The sequence below is a fragment of the Melitaea cinxia genome, chromosome 6 (genome assembly GCF_905220565.1).
Source record: "Melitaea cinxia chromosome 6, ilMelCinx1.1, whole genome shotgun sequence".
NCBI classification, from domain to species: domain Eukaryota; kingdom Metazoa; phylum Arthropoda; class Insecta; order Lepidoptera; family Nymphalidae; genus Melitaea; species Melitaea cinxia.
In genome coordinates, this window is record NC_059399.1 from 10,082,694 (window position 1) to 10,104,352 (window position 21,659).

The window sequence follows — 21,659 nt, forward strand, 5'->3', positions numbered from 1 at the left end:
TTAGTAATAAAACATTTTAATATTTATGTTCTTTATTAGTAAACCATAATTATTTTTACATAAAAGGTATGTGGAAGCCACTTTCTGAACAATTTGTTTTGATTTGTAAAAGAGTAACTAACAAAGATATAAAGTGGAATATTTTTATGAATTATATTAAATAATAAAAAAAAAAACAGTTTTAAGATACTCTTACAATCTCCCGATAAACTAGTAATGAAACTTAAATAAACTTAACCAATAGCTTTAATTTTTGGTAGAAAAATAATATGAAAAACTAATGGATATGTCAGATTACAGTAACTCTTCACTGATACAACTCTACAATATATATGTGTTACTATTATCTGTAATTTTTACAGCTTAACCTGTTTACTTACTGTATATATTAAATTTAATACATCTTTTAGTTACAAGGCATTTTATTAATCCTAATATGCCGCTATCGATGTTTATCTGAAACAAGGTTGTTTTTTTAATTATATTACTATTAAAGTTGAGATGCTAGTTATCTGAATTGGCCGATAAACTTAAGAGGAAAGTTATACCTGAGAGACTTTTTGAAAATAGGTATTCGAAAAAAATGTTCCTGTCTCGCTGTATGCTACCGCCGCGCCCCAAGACAAGAAAGGGACAACTGCAGCTCAGACATTTCGTAGTCGACTATTTTCTCCCCAATACATGCCAATTTTGTTAATTTTTTTTTTTTATGTAACTAAAAATACCTTCAGCTATTAGCTTCAGTCCCTATGTTCTCAGATTTTTGTAAATATGCGTAATTTCTCTTTAATGGGTCTAATGGGGAATTGGGTTTAATGGGGAAGGTCTGAAAATGTATAAAAAAATTAGGTAATATTTCTAGAATTAAATTAGGTAATATTATCCAGGGAGAAAACAGTCGACTACGTTTGTATGGAGAAAAAGCCTACCGGCTTCCTTTCCTCTTAATCGTCATTGCGATGATAGGAATTTATTCGCGGACCTGCAAATGCTTGTGTTATAGGTAACAGCCGTCTGATATAGCTGTTTTTTTTCGATAAACATACTTATAAATAATACATAAATAAATATATATATTACACCCAGACTCGGAGTGGGAATCGAACCCACCCCCGAAGCAGAAAGCAGGGTCACTACAGACTGCGCCAACAGGCAAGTCAAATTAATAGGCTAATAGCATGCGTTACTTTATCTCTTCATATCATATTGAAAAGTCATCGAATATATAAAATATAAAATATAAATTGAGAAAAAGTCGTCAATTAAATGTTATAAATTGTTGATAGCTCCGCTACTCTAAAAATGTATTTGCAACTATCTTTAATAATCGATTCCTTTCAATTTCTAAATACATTACGATAGATATCCAGTAAACTCACCGTTAGGCAAATAACTAGTTTATAAAAGAGATTATTTAATCTACACACTTAAATCACAGAATCCGCCATTCGCTCTCGTCTCAGAATTTTTTTCGTAATCAGCGCCGCGGGCCGCCGCTTGTTGTATATATGACATGTGTGTGGACACAGCACATACCCGGGGGTGCGCCGTCAGTCCATGCGGTAGAAGCGCGGGCTGAGGTAGGCGTGCGCGTGCGCGTGCGAGCGCGCGGACACGGGCGTGGACAGCACGTGCGACATCAGCGCCGCGGGCCGCCGCTTGTTGTATATATGACATGTGTGTGGACACAGCACATACCCGGGGGTGCGCCGTCAGTCCATGCGGTAGAAGCGCGGGCTGAGGTAGGCGTGCGCGTGCGCGTGCGAGCGCGCGGACACGGGCGTGGACAGCACGTGCGACATCAGCGCCGCGGGCCGCCGCTTGTTGTATATATGACATGTGTGTGGACACAGCACATACCCGGGGGTGCGCCGTCAGTCCATGCGGTAGAAGCGCGGGCTGAGGTAGGCGTGCGCGTGCGCGTGCGAGCGCGCGGACACGGGCGTGGACAGCACGTGCGACATCAGCGCCGCGGGCCGCCGCTTGTTGTATATATGACATGTGTGTGGACACAGCACATACCCGGGGGTGCGCCGTCAGTCCATGCGGTAGAAGCGCGGGCTGGGGTAGGCGTGCGCGTGCGCGTGCGAGCGCGCGGACACGGGCGTGGACAGCACGTGCGACATCAGCGCCGCGGGCCGCCGCTTGTTGTATATATGACATGTGTGTGGACACAGCACATACCCGGGGGTGCGCCGTCAGTCCATGCGGTAGAAGCGCGGGCTGGGGTAGGCGTGCGCGTGCGCGTGCGAGCGCGCGGACACGGGCGTGGACAGCACGTGCGACATCAGCGCCGCGGGCCGCCGCTTGTTGTATATATGACATGTGTGTGGACACAGCACATACCCGGGGGTGCGCCGTCAGTCCATGCGGTAGAAGCGCGGGCTGAGGTAGGCGTGCGCGTGCGCGTGCGAGCGCGCGGACACGGGCGTGGACAGCACGTGCGACATCAGCGCCGCGGGCCGCCGCTTGTCGGAGAACGGGCTCGCGCGTGAGTAGTAGCGCCTCTCAATCACCTGCCACAAGAACCACTTTACGTATAGCGTCGATACCGTATTACCACATAATGTACTAGCAACCCGCCCCGGCTTCGCACAGACAGTGTGAAAGCTGTGTCGATCATCGGACGGGAGGCGCGACGCGGCTATGATCGCACAAAGCGAGTCTCGTCATCGGTGAGGATTTACTTCTGTTTAGTATTTAGGTCGGCAAACAAGCGTACGGCTCACTCGATGGTAAGCGATTACCGTAACTTATAGACGTCTGCAACATCAGAAGTATCGCAAGCTTGTTGCCGACCCCATCCCCAGTTCCCCCCAGGAGCTCTGGTCACCTTACTCACCAACAGTGTTATTTAGCTGTGATCTTCCGTAAGGTCTAAATACTACACCAGTTGGGCGAAAGGTTTTATTTACCATAACTCCTAAGGAATTCGTTTAAAATACATGATGTATAATAACGCAACAGTTGACAATCTTAATGCAGTTAATAATGTTACATATTACATCAAAACTACATGTTTCCGACTTACTTTACTGGAGCTCTGTGTATGGTGACCAGACTACAGTAACCACTTACCATCAGGTGAGCCCTTAAGCTAGGTTGCTGATCTTGTAGTAAAAAAAAAAATCTTTATGAGCCAAGGTATATGCATACTTCTGTAAGAAAATCTCTGTAAGAAAATCCATCCGTAAATAAATTTAAGATTTACACTATTACTCTGTATTATTTAAAACGATAAAAACGGATGAATTTAAAGGTGTCCTTTTATTCTACCAACTTCAAAAAAAGAGGAGGGTCTCAATTCGACTGTGTTTTTTTATGTGTTATTTCTACCTTTTTCTGGGTGTACCGATTTTGATAATTCTTTGTTTAGTCGCTAAAAATCTCACTGTTCAAATTACATTCTTGCCTAGTGGGCCAAACCAATACGAAAATATTAAAATAATTCTCACTTTATCGAAAAATCGCGTCAATTTCACAGAGTTGCTTGTACCGGGAGCGAGAGATCTGAAAATATATTAAATAATTCAATTATTTTTTTGTTTACCTATTTGACGATATTTTTATTAAAATAATATACATTTTTCACCTCGCTTGGTAGCAATTCACGAATATCTCGTCGGCGCCGCATTGTTCTGCTATACTGCTCGCTAATCGCCTGTATTGGTTTTTCCTTTGCTTTTCTTCGGCTAAGTCATACTTTGTGCCTATAACGAGAATTGGAATCTGAAATAAGATTGAAATAATAATTTTACTATTGTTATATCTGTAACTAAATGACATGATTATAATGTTGTTAGTTAGTTTTTGTTTTATACATGGAACCTCAATTTTAATTCTAAAAGTAAAAGTTACCCAAGCACCGTACCCTAGACCCAAAAGAACCATGGCCCAGGGTGGCGCAAGTTGAGAATACGAATCTACTAGAGATAATCAATTTTTTCAAGAATCGATTTTTTTTTTTGTTATAGTCAATTTTTATTGATAAAGTCAAATAAAAGATAATAATGGAGCCAAAAATTTAACATACTACATTACAAAGAAAATAATCCATTTTTTACTTGTCGATTTTTTCCAAAATTTCATGTCTCATACACTCTTTCCCTATTTTACCTTATTTATAATCAATACAAATCAATTGTCTCTACCCTTTAGTTAGCAATCAATTGTCTCTACACTATTAGTACCTCATAAGTAGACTCATTACAATTGATGTTTAAAAAATTGTCTTAAAAAATATTAGAATTTTTTTTTTATTTCTAGGGTGAGGGTTCATTTTATAATAAAGCTGATTTGAACATAAAAACAACATATTTTTTAATTTCATCAAATGAATTATTACTTGAGTAGAACCCAGGAACTGCTCAGGATCTACATCAATATGTTGGTAGTTTGAATTGGTACTATCTTGATTTAGGATTTCAGTCAACCATTTCTGTAGATTTACTTGACTTTTCCTGTTTGTCAAGTCATGTACCAGTATAATACCTAAAAATTACATAGCGTATTAAAAATATAGGCAAAACTGTATATAGAGATAGTTACATTATAATACATAATCAATACATAATTATTTATAATAAAATAAAACTATTTTTTGTATTATTAAATATTGTTACATTTTTTTGCGACTGTTTGAAAATAAGTTTAGCAAAATTAAAATTTACTTATTGAAATAGGCTACAAAGGCACTTTTGAATCGTCATTTTACAAATTAAAATTTGATAAATTAATTATCATTAAAGTGTTTAATTATAGTTAAATTTTGAGACCGAGTTGTTGCAAGCCGAGAATGATACTCCGCACTTACTCTTTAATAAAAAAAGTCTTTTGTTAAAAAATTATTAATATCTTGCATGAAGTACGGCGCCACTGAGTTCACACATCTTTATCATTAACTAGCTTACCGGGCGAACTTCGTATCGCCTAACACAAACTATCGTATGGTATTAAAGTTCAAATTGACTTTTAAGTATTATCACAAATCTTTTGTATGGGAGTATAGAAAAGTGTTGTTTTTAGACTTTTTCAGGAAATTTAAAAATTTTTTTTTAAATTTTTCTCTCCGTAAGAAATAGCGAAATTCTTAAAAAAGAATTAGCGAAATCGGTCCAACCGTTCTCGAGTTTTGCGCTTAGCAACACATTCAGCGACTCATTTTTATATTATAGAAGATATAATCTTGAATGAAATAATATACTTTAACTATTAAATTATTTTTAATATAAACTTTAAATTTATTATCTGGCACTTGTAAAATCATTTGAGGGGTTGTTGTTATAAATACACATATAACAATAAGAATACGCGAATACCACCACCTAGACAAGAGACGTTTTCTTTGCGCAGTGTTATAATTTTGCCATTCCTTCTTGTTCGGATATTAAAATTATTACTAGTTATGTCATAATAATCAATATTCTTGTGAATATAAATAATTCTTATAAATTTATTGAGACGTAATTTTAGTATAAATATATTTTTAAAAACATTCTGCAGGGAGAGTCGATCCAAGATATTAAAATGCAAATAGCGTTTATTTTTAAAATAAATACAGTCTCAAATCTCAATCTGTACCATTACCTCAAAGTAGCAGACCGTAAGACATTGCCTATACTATGGAATAGCTAACATATATTAATCGAGCAGTAGCAATCTCAGTCAATTAAGTAACAAACTTTCTTAATTGTGAATGCTGAGGAGCTATCTTTCAGTCAAGGTTAATGTAATGATGAAATGGGAATTAATAATAATAATAATAAAGACGTTTATTCACCAAGCATAAAATAATAGAAAAAAACAAAAGATTTCTTAAATTTTAGAAAAAATGCTGGTGAAAATGTCGTAGACTCAGCTTATAGCTGCTTTTCAGTCCGCACCTTTACAAATGCTGCCAGCACAGGACGTTAGATTTACATTTTAAAAATATATATAGTAACATATATAGCATTAACAAAGTATTTGAAAAAAGTATTAAAAAAAAAGTATTAAAGTATGTTGCCGAAGGTACAAGTAGACAAATTGGTAAGCCACGTGTGACACACTATACGCTTTTAATAAAGTCATAGTTACTACAAATCCGGCTTAGTGAGCGTTTCGTACCAACTGTCTGATGAAATGCTATAGTCGCCTATATCAATATATTGATAGCTTCACTTTTTGCCAATTTGATTCCGATTTTTGCTGCTCAAGAAGCCATTTCTTGGTAAGATTACAAAATTTCGAGCGAGTTGCAGCAAATCTAATGGGAAGTGGGATGTTGTTCCAACATTTGGAAGCTGCAAAGCGAAAACTACCTCTAAACGCTACTAAGCACGGACGAGGTACAAAAAGGCGATACGCGATGACCGATAATTATCTGTGTCAGATGCGTTTAGCCACCTGTTTCTGTGCCAAGTATGATGGTCTATTATGCTTTCTCAGATCAAAATACGATAGCATTCAATTTAAGAGCACGTCTATTTAGTACATTAAAACTATTTAGGAAAGGGGTAATATTAGATCCACGAGGAAAATTATGGCAAAAACGCATACAGGAATTTTGTACTTTTTGGATCTTCGCCTTGTTTTAAAAGACATGTCCCAAAAACTACATCACATTAATCCAAGTGGGACAGTATTAGTGCGTTCACAAGTTTTTTTTCTAACAACAGCATTCAATAATGGTCTTAACTTATAAATCATTTTAAGCGAAGCGTATTGGCTATTTTTTTATGAACAGTTTCTCTAAATCTTAAAGAACCTTCAAATTCAACACCAAGATTTTTTACCACTTGAACTTCTGGAATAGTACAGTTATCTACTATGATACTTGGGCTAATCCGATGGATCATATCAATTTGTCTTTTTGTACTAAACACTGTGAATGAATATTTTTGTGCATTCAAAATAAGGTCAGGTTTATGAGACCATGATGGATGCCAGATCTTCATTTAAGTCATTTAGGTTTTTGCTCAAGTCTACATTAAAACCTAAATTTAATTTCATTGAGATCTGCGTATCATCTGCATACATATGTATGAAAGAATATTTAATGCAATTAACCAAGTCTGATGTATAAACAGAATATAGAAGCGGACCCAAAATAGATCGCTGCACTACACCTGTATTCACTGGGATCGGGTTCGACCTAACCAACTTACCACAATCCCTCTTACACCTCCCCAACAAACAGCTTTTAAACCATACACTCAGATTCGTCACAACCATACATTTTTAATTTATTAATTAAGATTTCATGATTGAGACAGTCAAAGGCGCGACTATAATCAAGCAGAACTAATATAATTGCATTATTTTCATTTGAAGGTGCTAAAAGTTCATCAACAATATGCAAAAGCGCAGTTGTAGTGCTATGCATTTTACGGAAACCTGTATGGTATAATTTGATTTTCTTCAAAATAATTAGATATTTGTGCGTGAACTATTTTTTCTAATATCTTTGATAAAACTGGTAGTAGTCCTGCGTCTCAAGTCTTTTATTGTTTCAATATTGGATTTTTTGGGCAATGGTTTTACTAAGGCTATTTTCCATTTACGTGGATATTAACCTCTGCGTAAAGAAGAATTCATAATATGTGTTATAGCACGTAGTGAGTATGGCAATGTAAGTTTTATCATTTTTGTGCTAATGCCATCCACCCCTGACGCATTCGAACTTATTGAATTAACAATTTTTATAACTTTATCCGGAGAAACTTCTGAAAATTTAAATGCCACGCCAGTTTTTATTTTATCCTCTTTAAGCAATGTTTCAGTACAATCGCATTGACCATGTTTAGGTGACGGTAAAGATTCAACAAAATTTTTGTTTATTTTATCTGGATCGCAAAGGTGTATCGGGAGCTAATTATGTGTTGATGAGCCAAGTATTTTACGTAACTCATTGCACATTTTTCGAGAATTATGATTATTTCGATTTATTTTATGATTAAAATAGTATTATTTTTTTAACTTCGTGATGTCGATGTACCTAAGTTTCTATATATTTTATATGTATACCAATCACGTTCACTATTTGACTATTTTGCTTCCTTGCTCGAATTTGTGATCCAAGGTGTTGGGGAATTAGGAAATCCTTTCGTTTTTAAAGGTGCAAAATGATTAAACAGACCAACATCAAAAAAGCAAAGCCATCCACCATATCATCATTACATCATCATCATTACAGCCTATCACAGTCCACTGCTGGACATAGGCCTCCACAAGTTTACCCCAAAAATGGCGTGAACTCATGTGTTTTGCCCATAGTCACCACGCTGGGCAGGCGGGTTGGTGACCGCAGGGCTGGCTTTGTCGCACCGAAGACGCTGCTGCCCGTCTTCGGCCTGTGTATTTCAAAGCCAGTAGGTGGATGGTTATCGAATCGAACTGTGTTATCCCTTAGTCGCCTCTTACGACACCCACGGGAAGAGAGGGGGTGGCTATATTGTTTAGTACCGTAGCCACACAGTACAGTATACCATATCGTCAATTTTATTTATTTGGAGCACCCATTCCCAAGGTGTTATTGAAGAAGCGAATTCATAAGTATCCAGATCGAACCGACCAAATGGCCTGTAAGTAACAGTTCTTGTAATATTCTTACAAACATCAATTGGAAACGTGGCCTGAACAAAGGCATGATCACTAAGGTCATCGTTATGTTTTATTATAGTATCGCTTGGAGTCATCTCAGAGCTACAGCATATGACATCCTATAGGGAACGACTATCAGGCGTAATACGTGTAGCGTCACACACTATTTGGTGTTAGAGATTTGGTGTCTATGTCACTTTTTTCAATTTTTATTTTTAAATGTTTAGCCAATTCAATCACCGTGTTGGAGACGCCTTTTTTAGGACATTGAGGAACACCAGAGATCACGATATTGTTTAGTCGGTCTCGCTGGTCTTGCAAATTTATTTGGAATTCTAAATCTTGGTTATCTGAGCTAGCTTGGTTTCAATCGAATCTAAGCATTCCGTCGTATCTTCTCATTCTTTTACTTTATTTTGAAGCTCGGCCAGATCAGTCTTCATGGTAGTAACACTCAACTGCAACAGTCTCAATACCTCACTGTGTTCATTCAGTGGATCAATTACCTCGGCTCGGAATGCCGTTAATTCCGATAATAGAACTTCATTCGAATCCGTATTAGTTGGACTTTGACTTGCACTTACACTCGCAACTTTTTTTCCTTTTTTTGATGTCGATAAGCAAGGTGAACACTTCCAAGTAGCTCTTAAACTTGAAGACTCATTTGAGAAATTAACGCATTCGGAATGAAATATTTCTAAACAATTAGTGCGTTTAATTCGCTTTTGAGTGGCGGCGGCTATATTTGTCTTACATGATTCGCAAATAAGAACCATGATTGAAAATATTTATTTAAAAAATAAACGTAGTGAAATTACGATACAGTTGATTCACACTTATAATAGTTATATGAATGTACAGTAGAAGATAAACAAAACCAAGTTGCAATGATACACACAACAATTTAACTCAAGAAGATTCATTGTATTGTTTACTATTAACGAAAAAAACCACTTCTCTATACCCACAACGTTTAATTGTCTGTAAAACTATACATCTATACACTTTTTAACCGACTTCCAAAAAAAGAGGAGGTTCTCAATTCGACTGTATTTTTTTTTTTTTTTTTTTTTTTTTTTTTTTATGTATGTTACATCAGAACTTTTGACCGGGTAGACCGATTTCGACAAATTTTGTTTTAATCGAAAGGTGGTGTGTGCCAATTGGTCCCATTTAAATTTATTTGAGATCTAACAACTACTTTTCGAGTTATATCTAATAATGCGTTTTTACTTGACGCTTTTTTTCGTCGACCTACGTTGTATTATAGCGCAAACTTTCTACTGGATGTACCGATTTTGATAATTCTTTTTTTGTTGGAAAGGAGATATCCCTAGTTTGGTACCATGATAAGGAAACCAGGATCTGATGATGGAATCCTAGAGAAATCGAGGGAAATTCTCGAAAATCCGCAATAACTTTTTACTGGGTGTACCGCTTTTGTTAATTTTTAATTTAATCGAAAGCTGATGTTTATCATGTGGTCACATATAATATTTTATCGAGATCTGATAACTACTTTTTGAGTAATCTTTGATAACGCGTAGTTGCTTGACTATTTTTTCGTCGATCTACGTTGTATTACTTGTCGATGTAATTGAAGTCGGTTTTTTTCGTTTGCGAGCAAACACAATTATGCACGAATGTATCTTTAAAAAAGTCACTTTTTTATTATTTTAATTACAGAGCTAGTGGCAAAAAGTTTTCTACCCTGTGGTGGCAGCACCAGTAGGTTACCATCACCAGTAGGTAATTTCACTGAAGTTGCCAATCCAAACTTATCCCTGAGAAAACTAGTGTTATTAACAAAATTTATTTAATAATAATTATATAAGTAAAATTTTAATCTAAAAATAAAATTTAAATATTCTAAATCTAATAAAAATATAAATCTTATGCCGAGTTTCACGAAAAGAAATTAAAATTTAAGTAGTGATTAAACTAATTTAATCGCAAGAATTGTATGAAATTCTTGTGATTAAATTAGTTTAATCTCTACTTAAATTTTAATTTTGTTTCGTGCAACTCGGCGTTAGTCAATCTATAAAATGCACTTAATCAGAAACTGAATTGTATATATTAGGTATTACCAACTGACCGTGTGTGGGTTGATAAAAAACATTTCTTGTATTTCTGTGGTTATTTGAACCACCCACATCCCACAGTTCAACAAAAAACGTATTTTGGGCCTGGGTCCCCTCTTTGTATCTGTGCAATTTGACCTCCACTGAGCATCCGACGGTCCATCCCGGTGAAAGTATTGGTTTATTATGAGCAATTAAATAAGTTAAAGATGTTTTGCCGACACCTTAAAATAATTTGTTTAGTTGTTAATGCTAATTAAATATTACAAATTCATAAGTAATAGAAAATTTGTCAATTTAATTAAATTGACTAATTTTCTAGCAACAGAAAAATAAAAATAAAATATTAAAATTTACTAGGTAGGTACTGATAAATAGAAATAAAGTACCTAATTAGTGACTGACGATTGAAAAGTGACTGACTGAATAATTAATGAATTGACGACGTGTTGGCGCAGCGGTCACAGCATTGTATGGTGCATTAGCGGTCACAGGTTTGATCCCCGCACATAACAAACATTTTTTATATTGGACATATAGATCTTTGTCCTGGTTTAGGCATTTGCTCTGTGTATTGTGTGTGTTCCCGAACCCCCAACACAGGAGAAAATCCTACTGGGAGTCGTTAAATGTAAAGCGGTGGGAAGCCTTTGACTAAGTCGAACATAATTAACAATTATAATCAACTAAGTAAACAATTATCTAAATTAACAATTTATCAATAATTATTAATATAAAAATTCATAAATAGAATATTATATTAATTACATAATAATTTCATAAAATAGACCATACAGTCGACCCTCGTTAATTCGAAACTCTGAGGACTCGAAAAATATTACGAATTATCAAGTGTTCGAAATTTTTGAGACAAAATAAATAAAACTTCGAATTATTAAGTGTTGATCAATTATTATCTACAAATTTATTAACTGCTGTTCTTTAACAATGGCAAAAGTCACCTTTCTTCTCACTTCCCTCTACTTTATCGATTAAATTCTTCTTTTCAGCAATCGTCAAACATTTAAGGCAGCATTCGGATCTGGGCAGCCGCGACCTGGCAGTGGCGACCAGCTGCCGCGACCCATTGTCGCTGCTGTGCAGCGCTGCTAGAAGCTTACGGATAGCAGCGTCCGTGACCCGGGCAGCGACTGCCGCGTGCATTAGTCAAACAGCACTCAGTGTGAACGCTTGTGCATTCCAGTCGTGTATAAAATATTCACTATGTCTGACTATTTAAATATACGAAAGCGAGAACTCGTGAAGAGACTGATAGAAGACGAAGAAGAGGATGATGAAATAATGTTAATCTTGCTATCATCAAAGAGGAATAACATCGATTCATTATATACGTCTAGAATTGATGAAGGCACCTATCAAATCCTGATAAAACGGCACTTAAATGTAAAGAAAAAGAAATTCTATGCGAACGGGCAGCGCGACCCAACTGCCACCGGAGCGGCTCGGCGGCGCTGCCAAGGCCGCGCGTAGGCCACGCCCCCCGGCCGCGCTGCTCGGTCGCTTGCGTTGGTTATTATTGCATACAATTCCCTACGAAGCGGTGGGTCGCGACCGCGGTCGCGGCTGCAGGGCCGCGGCTGCCGGGTCGCGACTGCCCAGATCCGAATCATACCTTTATACTTATTAGGACTCATAACTAACACAAACTTTTAATCTGTATACAACAAAAAGTAGCAGTAACTGAAACATAACTAAACAAACCACTTCGTGGGGAAGTGGGTGTCACACTAATCATTATAAAAAAAGACTCGTGTACGATGATACATGTATTTATAAGTTTGAACTTGTCTCAAAATGTACCTACTTACAAGCTTTCTGTTTTTTTCTTTTTGCAACTTTGAATTGTCGAGTATTTGATGCCAATGAGTTCGAATTAACGCGTCGTTTTGTTACGTGGCAATGGTTTTTTTGTTCGAATTACCAAATGTATAAAAATGTATTGATTTATTTCGAAATATCAAGAGATTTTGTCGGGATCTCGTGACGACTTCGAATTATAGAGAGGTTTGAATTATCACAGATTTGAATAAACGAGAGTCGACTGTATTTTTTATAACTCGGTAAAAAGTATTGTTAGAGTCATAACAATAAAAGTTCCCGCCGAACTGGTATATTAAGATGATAATGTTGTCTAACCTGCAACGAACTGTCATGGCACCGAGTGATCGTAACTGTTGGCAAATGTTAGTTTATATGTGACACATAGTGATTATTCCTTAAATTATTGATGTAAAAGTAATAAAAGTGCAACTGCTAAACAAAAAGTTTGTAAATTACCGGAGTCACCAAGGACGACGACTTTAACTTTCTCGATCGCAGCCATTTGGGTAAATACTATAAAACAACAGTATATCTAATGCGTCTCTTTTGACTCAATTATTTTGATTTGACATCTCTTTTACCGAATAGTATTGCCAACGTTATTCAACAACAATAGGCATGAACTTGGGTTGCTATATCTAGTAACATAAAATTTGTCTCAATTTTTTTTATTTATTCTAAGCAATATTTCTTTAAAAGTTTATTGTTTACTGATAATTCTGTGTATCAATTTAAAAAAAAATTGAGGCTATTTCTTGCTTATCCAATACCATACAATTGTAAATTATTAAAACTTAAACGGAAGTCAGAGTCCGGTAAAGGGTAACATTAAATATATATCATATTTTTTTGTTCCCTTGAGTTTCTCTCCTGTACCTACTGTACGATCTACTTTACTTGAAAATTTTGCTAAAATCAATAATAAATAATGCGTCCGCCATTGTGTACTATCAAGTTTTCAGTATTTTGTAAATATCTTTAAATTAAAATGCAACGATTTTATATTTTATACATCGAAACATTAACTCTGTTATAACAATGATCGTGTATTATAAAGTAATTATTGTGCTTCTTTCCATAAAATCTGTGCATCTTTATTGTGGTCCATACAATGGACAAATTTGCAAGCACTATTCAACAGGATACGTATGGTACAACCATACTGGAGGTCTTGAAAATGAGAAGATTACGAGTGGCCTGTGGAAAGAAATGATATCCGCCTTGAAAGAACCTTGCCGCAGTAAAGCAGAAAAACTTCTGTGTGCCTATGCATTTCCTAAATGTATCGATAAAGACGGAGTTGGTTACTATGCTTTACCGCTTTGCTACGAAGATTGTATGGCGGTTAAAATGCAATTCTGTTACAATGATTGGATTGTTATTGAAGAACAAAAACGCCGTGGTGTATTTTTTGAATCAAGAGGTCATTTTCGATTTCCAGAATGTGAAAAACTTCCAAAATTCTCTGGTAAAGGCTCTCAAGTAACATGTAATAATGCAGGTATTACAGAAATGGATTACAGCCAGGTAACTACTACTTGCATCAAAGGAAATGGGCGATATTACCAGGGTACCATGAATGTCACTGAGACTGGGCTAGCGTGCCAAGCATGGGAATCTCAATATCCCCATCAACATACCCGACCACCTTTAGTATTCCCAGAAGTTCAAAATTCTACAAATTATTGTAGAAATGCAGGTGGTGAAGAGCGAAAGCCCTGGTGTTACACAATGGATCCAAATGTAAGATGGGAACTCTGTGACATACCTATGTGTGCCAATTTTAGTGATGAAATAGACAATACAAATGGATCAATTGTTATGGAAAATTATTTTACACCTACATTTGTTTTGTTGCTCTCTATTGGGGGCCTTGGGTGTGTATTAGCTATAGCATCAATTGCACTGTTGTGTCACTATTTCTTTAAAAATCATTATTCTAAATGTACCATTTCTAATCGAAGAAACTTACAAAATGTCGATATCGATTTAGATAAGCTCCCAAGTAACCTGGCTTATCATACAACTGGTGCGCAACTTAATCCTAAATTGGAAAAATTAGAGTTTCCTAGAAATAACATAATTTATATTCGAGACTTAGGACAAGGTGCATTTGGAAGAGTATTTCAAGCAAAAGCACCTGGCTTAATACCCGAAGAGGAATTTACTTTAGTAGCTGTTAAAATGCTCAAAGATGAAGCTTCACATGACTTGCAATTAGATTTTGAGAGAGAAGCTTGCCTGTTAGCTGACTTTGATCATCCAAACATTGTTAAACTATTAGGTGTATGTGCAATAGGACGACCTATGTGTTTATTGTTTGAATTTATGGGAAAAGGTGACTTAAATGAATATTTGCGAGCATGCAGCACAGCACCAAATTTTCAACCAGCGGTAGAAAACAGAGAAGATTTAAGACTTCTTGCCACTCCTCTTAACCACTTGGATCTTCTCCATATTGCTAGACAGATTGCTTCTGGAATGGTATACTTATCAGATAGAAAGTTTGTGCATCGTGACTTAGCCACTAGAAACTGTCTTATCAATGATGATATGGTTGTAAAAATTGCTGACTTTGGTTTATCCCATAAAATTTACTTACAAGATTATTATAAAGGGGATGAGCATGATGCTATTCCTGTGAGATGGATGCCTTTAGAGAGCATATTATATAATAAGTATACTCTAGAATCAGATGTATGGGCATATGGCGTATGTTTATGGGAAATATTTTCCTTTGCCCTACAGCCCTATTTTGGTATGACACATGAAGAAGTTGTGAGATTTTTAAAGGATGGCAATGTCTTGGCATGTCCAGACAATACACCTAGATGTGTTTATGATTTGATGAAACAGTGTTGGAATCATCACCCCAGTGATCGTCCAAACTTTAGAGTAATATATCAAACATTGGACAATATACAAATGATACTTGAAAGAAGTCATACTAATTAATTTGACTTATTTATTTTTATTAATAAATTTCTAGTAAGCAGATATTGAGATAAGATTTTTATTAATTGTAACAAATTTGCAAAAATATTTCATCACTTTTTAAATAGACCTAAAAATGTGAAAAACCTTAGTATGATATTAGCAGGTATTTTGATTATTGTTCTGAATAACATTGTATGATTACAACTTTTTTCTGTGTAGAACACAAAAATACTACAACTTGACACATGTTTTAGTCATATGGCAATTACAATAATGATTTAAAAAAAAAAAAGCAAAAAAATTTCCTATCTGGACCACCTCTAGTGTAGAAACACTGTTTTAAGACAGTAATTATAATTTGTAGATATTTTTATAATGTGCAGTTTTATCATAACAAGACTGATTTTATTTTATAGTTCCTTTTAATTGTTTTTTTTTTAATTTCTTAAATTTTCAGTTAGGCATATCTGAATTTAATAAAAATTGATAAATAACAATGATGATTGAATTTGTCCGTGTATGATATTTTATTTAGTAAATATGTGACAAAAAAAATTTACCAAAACTCACGTAAAATTTATGTTAAATTTTAGGGATATTTAACTGCATTGGCCAAAAATTACATAAATTCAGCAATGTATGTAAAGTGCCAATAAAAAACCTAACAGTAACTAGTTACTTTAAGAATTTTGGTATATCTTTTATACAAGTTTAGAAATGTGAAACCAAAAACCCGATTTTTGATTGATAAATAATTGTCTGTTTTTGATATAATATAGTTTTGTATTTAAAATATATATATGTTAGTACTTCAAAATTAAATGTGACAGTTAAATCATCTGCCACAGCAAGAAATCAGAAATATAATTCACTAATTATTATTCTTCTATGATCTTCTAATTATATAACTTTATTATGTTGTCTAAAGCTCATATGTTTTTATATAACTTGCTTATATGATTAACTCAATAAGCAATCAAGCCATCCATTAAATCAACGATAAACTTATGATGACAAATCACTGCCAGATATGTCCTTAGTGTATTTAATTTAAAAATAATTATGTCGTTTAATTTTATGCCACAGTATTTTGGAATGATGTATTTTATAAGCATTATACATTTAATTTAATACATTATGTTAATCTTTGTCGTTAAAAGTAAATAATTCCATTTTTAATAACTGAGTTTTTCTTCAAATATAACCCTTACATTTAAATTGTCCTAAGAGATATTACCTTAAGTTTTGTCAATAATTTCAAAACATTACAAGTTTCTTAATTAAATCAACTACTAAAAGAGAAATCTACCTAACTACGATGCAAATTGCTAATTTAGCAAATTCAATTTAAGCTCATAACATTTTAACTAAGTTTCCTGAAGTTATAATTTTATGTTTGAAACTGGTGGATGATAAATATGTGATTAAAACTCAAAAAATTATTCATTAAGGAAGATTTTGTTGCATTATGTACGATCGTGGCTTATCTGTACAAATAAATAAAATATATATAACTTTACGTACATAACAAACTTGGGTAACGACCCAGTGTTATAAACAACCTTAACTTAGTCAAAATATTAAGTTACTCAAAATTTCTAATATCTCGGTAGACATTACCTTCCTATTTTATCCTCATCATTTCAGCCTATTGCAGTCCACTGCTGGACATAGGCCTCCACAAGTTCGCGCCAGAAATGCATGAACTTATGTGTGTTGCCCATAGTCACCACGCTGGGCAGGCGGGTTGGTGACCGCAGGGCTAGCTTTGTCGCACCTAAGACGCTGCTGCCCGTCTTCGGCCTGTGCCTTTGAAAGCCAGCGGTTAGATGGTTATCCCGCCATCGGTCGGCTTCTTAAGTTCCAAGGTGGCAGTGGAACCTTGTTATCCCTCAGTCGCCTCTTACGACACCCACGGGAAGAGAGGGGGTGGCTATATTCTTAGATGCCGTAGCCACACAGCACATTTTATCCTTGGCTTTATTAAATATTACAATAATATAACATAAAGTAATGTCCCTAGTGTAGGCTGAGAAAAAAAAAGCCAGAGGAAAAAATCTCTCGGTACTCTTTTAAAAATTTAAAGTCACATACAAGATAAAAACGCCATAGTAAACCATGAAATGATCAGATCAAACACGAGACAGCCAACTGTGCTTTCCGAAACCACCACATGCCACCTCCTCACAATATTTGTAACTGTTTCTATTTACAGGGCGGGTCATAGACATAGCCTGGTCGAGCGGAGGTTATTCAATCCCATGCTTTTTCATCATTAAGGTACATATTGATGTTATAATAGGTTTTACTGCATAAAGCTAGGTTAATCTTTTTTTTAAACTTCAGTAAAGACAGAGATTAAAGAGCAGCCGGAATCTTATTATGTATTAATCTAATATATAAAATTCTCGTGTCGCGGTGATTGTAGATAAACTCCTCCGAAACGGGTTGACCGATTCTCGTGAAATTTTGTGTGCATATTGGGTAGGTCTGAGAATCGAACAACATCTATTTTTCATACCTACCCCTAAGTTATATGGAAGGGTGAAGGGGGTTAACAGCATATATGGCAAAACAACGTTTGCGGGGTCAGCTAGTATTCCTATAAAGGAATCACAGGAATCTTATTATGTATTAAGATTCCTATAAAGGAAATACTTTTGTTCCTGGGCCGGAATTTAGGAAATATTAATCTGTGGCCGTTACTGAGAGTTACATCATTTGAGGCATGTCGATCACTACGACTAACAAATATATGCTTATTTTTCCGTATGTGCATTATATTTTTTATAAATATACTGCGATGCAAAAGTCAGGATATTGTCTCTTTAAACTTTTCTTTCACAAATTCTTTACACCGCATTTTGTAAATATAACGGATAGTCCTTTTCTGCAAAATAAATATGACATTAATATCAGCCCAACCAACCCGCCTGCCCAGCGTGGTGATTATGGGCAAAACACATGAGTTCACGTTATTTTTGGCGTAAACTTGTGGAGGCCTATGTCTAGCAGTGGACTGTATAGGCTGTAATGATGATGATGATAATATCAGCCGCATGCTCCATAGCAAAATACCATAGAACATTATACTATAGTAGTAGCTGAAATAAATTAATCTAGCTAATTAATTAACCGAATTCTTTTAACCGCGTATGCTCCAGAACTCAGTCTTTCCGTCAATTGACAGATATGGGGTCCCCACTGTAACTTTGAATCAATGGTGATTCCAAGAAAAACGGTTGAGTTAACTAAGTTCAATTTATCACCATCGAGTTTTGGTTGCACATCAACTTGTTTTACATTTGGAGCAGAAAATTTGATAAAATAAAATTCAGAGAGAACATTGTTTACATCGTCATAGTTTGTTTCTTGTCTATGCAATTTAAATATTAAATCAAAATCAAAATCAAATACAGCTTTTTCAAATAGGCTCCAAGAGCACTTTCGAATCGTCATTTTACAAATTAAAACTTTAAAAATCAATTATTATATTTGTAGAAGTAAAGCTACCACCGATTCGGAAATTATCGGAACTTCATTAATCGAAAGATACCGATTACAATCTCATGTTTCTTATCTACTAAATATGATAGGTCGTTAATATATATTAAAAGTAAGAATCCCTGTTGAAAATGCCAAATAAAAAACGATGATTTGTATGGGAAGTTATTGTAAACTTTTGTGTGATTGAAACAGGGATTCCAAAAATTTCATACAATTTTTATCTGTTTTTATCTGGGCTATCTGGATTCCAGGTAGATATCTATCTGATTTTGGAATTTTCAGCAGGGATGGACTAAGAATTGAGCCTTGTGGGACCCTCATCTGTAAATGAGACCCAGGCGACTTAGTACCATTTCCTTTAACCGTCTGAGTTCTATCACTAAGATAAGAACTCAGAAGTTTTAATGCGATATTTTTAATGCCATAGTGACTGAGTTTCCTGATTAATGTGTCATGATGAACATAGTCAAATGCCTTGGATAAATCACAGAATACCAACCTCCCAAGCCTTGACTATCGAAGGAAAAAGCTCAACACCGGCATCAGTTGTGGAGCGTCCGCTGGTGAAATAGAATTGCTTATTATGTAAAAGTTTATTTCTTGTGAAATGGTTTAAAGCTGACCGAGAATCACTTTTTTCAAATAGTTTACTACAGGCTGGTAGAATAGAAATAGGCATATAATTTATTGCATCTGTATGAAAACCGGACTTAAACAAATTTATAATTTTACTATCCTTCATAAGATCAGGAAATTCAACACTCATAATAGATTCATTAAATGTAATCGCTAAGTGGGTTGTTATGATATCAACAATTTTAAATATAATTTTAACAGATATACCCCAGGGGTCAGCGGTGTCCTTAATTTCTAGAGTTTGATTGAAATATAAGTACGAGCATACCTACCTATAGTATACTATTATACTATAGAATACACTCCAGCTGACCTGGGGAACTTCGTAACCCCATATTTTTTTTTAATTTTGCAATAAAATATAGCGGTCATTATTGCAATTAAATAAAGGCCATATTTTAATTTGAACAAAGTTACACATCTGCGAGTAAAAATTAAAATCAGTCCACTTAACTAGTATAATAATAGATAATCACATATTTTAGAAAAATTAAATTAAATATACACCCACACACACATATATATCGGTTAAGTAATTTAGAAGTCCATCGCGGACAAACAACGTGACGCCTAATTTATATACAGGGTTACTTGTAAAACACCAGCATCCTTGCAGGACAAGATAGCTAACATCATAAGTAACAACATTTGTTCTACGACTTTTCATAATTTGTTAGATTTTACTTTCATACAAAAAAAAATATTAATTTAATTTTCCGTTTGAATGTTATAAACTCTACGCGCATCCCAAATATTAGGTAAACAGTTACTACTTGTAGGTGTGAATGTGAGGGGGGAAGGAAGGGCCGCTAGCGCCCTTGAACTTGAACTATTTCGCTAGCCGAAGCAGTCGGCGCGGCGACTTTGATGCGCCCGCGTTTAATGTTCTGTGCGCCCGCGTCATATGATTTTGTGTGCTACTCGTATTTATTTTACTCGTATCGATCGATGTAATGTATATGTACTAAAATAATTTTATAACCATGGCGTACTGCTATTCTAATGTCGAATACACGGAAATGGTGAGGATGATTATTATCAAATTAAAACGAATTCGGAAGTGTTAGCACGTGTTAGTGAACAGCTGATTTTTAGGTGTGGTGTGTGTGTTGATTGTGATGGTGACTATTTTGAACGCTATGTGCGCGGTGTAGAGGTAATAGAAATTTAGTTTGTAAATATAATTTTATTGTCAATTATTTTTTATTTTTTAATTATTGTAAATACGCTGATTCCACTTTTTTAATTCGCCTGCATTAAACAATGAAAAGTGAATAATACCCAGCTACCAATATTTAATATTAGTTTGGTTTAATTAAACTTTAGTAAACGTTAAAGACTAAAAATTAACTAAGTTAATAATTTTCACATATTTTGGATGTTCAGAATTCAGATAGCTAATCTACATACACATTTACCTAAGTGTAAGTGTAAGTCACTGCGACATACATACTGTGATACTGCCTACAAACCCACCAAGCAATTTATATTATTAATTTATTTATTTTATTAACTAGAATTATCGAGCAGAGAAAGTGTTATTTATTATTATTATTAGCAGTGCAAAAGCGCGCGAGCGTCGCGTCGTCCTTTCGATAATGAATGAATCAATGAAACATAGACTTACAAATGTTAGGACCGTACAATAAAAGCTTAAAAAATCATTTTTAATTAATGTATTGAGTTACGTCAAAAGTCGTAGAACAAATGTTGTTGTACATAATGTTAGCTATCTTCTCCTGCAAGGATGCTGGTGTTTTACAAATAACCCTGTATATATTAAGATAACTTTTAACTGAGGTAGGGCACAGCAGGAATTTCCTGCTCAAAATATGGAGCAGGCCGACTGGAGTAGTACCTCGACCTTACAGAAGATCACAGCAAAATAATACTGTTTTCAAGCAGTATTGTGTTCCTGTTGGTGAGTAAAGTGACCAGAGCTCCTGGGGGGATTGGGGATTGGGTTGGCAACGCGCTTGAGATGCTTCTGGTGTTGCAGGTGTCTATAAGCTCGGTAATCGCTTACCATCAGGTGAGTCGTACGCCTGTTTGCCGACATAGTGACATAAAAAA

At 35.2% G+C, this 21,659-nt stretch overlaps 2 protein-coding genes across 2 annotated transcripts; one reads left to right on the forward strand and one right to left on the reverse strand.

Moving 5' to 3' along the window:
• Positions 1-14: 14 nt before the first annotated feature.
• LOC123654342 (rab-like protein 3) lies at positions 15-13,111 on the reverse strand. Its single transcript, XM_045590255.1, has 7 exons — positions 12,963-13,111; positions 10,679-10,888; positions 4,346-4,491; positions 3,593-3,729; positions 3,456-3,510; positions 2,347-2,516; positions 15-456 (listed from the first exon to the last, which is right to left on the reverse strand). Exons 1-6 carry the CDS (start codon positions 13,006-13,008, stop codon positions 2,361-2,363), a joined length of 750 nt encoding a protein of 249 aa, XP_045446211.1. The 5' UTR covers positions 13,009-13,111; the 3' UTR covers positions 15-456; positions 2,347-2,360.
• A 433-nt stretch (positions 13,112-13,544) lies between these two features.
• LOC123654340 (tyrosine-protein kinase transmembrane receptor Ror2) lies at positions 13,545-16,622 on the forward strand. Its single transcript, XM_045590253.1, has one exon. The coding sequence runs from the start codon at positions 13,545-13,547 to the stop codon at positions 15,459-15,461; it is 1,917 nt and encodes a 638-aa protein (XP_045446209.1). The 3' UTR covers positions 15,462-16,622.
• Positions 16,623-21,659: the final 5,037 nt, after the last annotated feature.

Excerpts from the sequence above, each read along its gene's own strand:
- LOC123654342 (XM_045590255.1), bottom strand. The coding sequence starts at position 13,008 with ATGGCTGCGATCGAGAAAGTTAAAGTCGTCGTCCTTGGTGACTCCG. Across the intron at positions 10,889-12,962 it reads CGTCGTCCTTGGTGACTCCG|GTGTCGGCAAAACATCTTTA; the intron begins GTAATTTACAAA and ends AATTATTTTAAG. Across the intron at positions 4,492-10,678 it reads TTTTTATCAACCCACACACG|GTATTATACTGGTACATGAC; the intron begins GTCAGTTGGTAA and ends TGTAATTTTTAG.
- LOC123654340 (XM_045590253.1), top strand. The coding sequence starts at position 13,545 with ATGATCGTGTATTATAAAGTAATTATTGTGCTTCTTTCCATAAAATCT.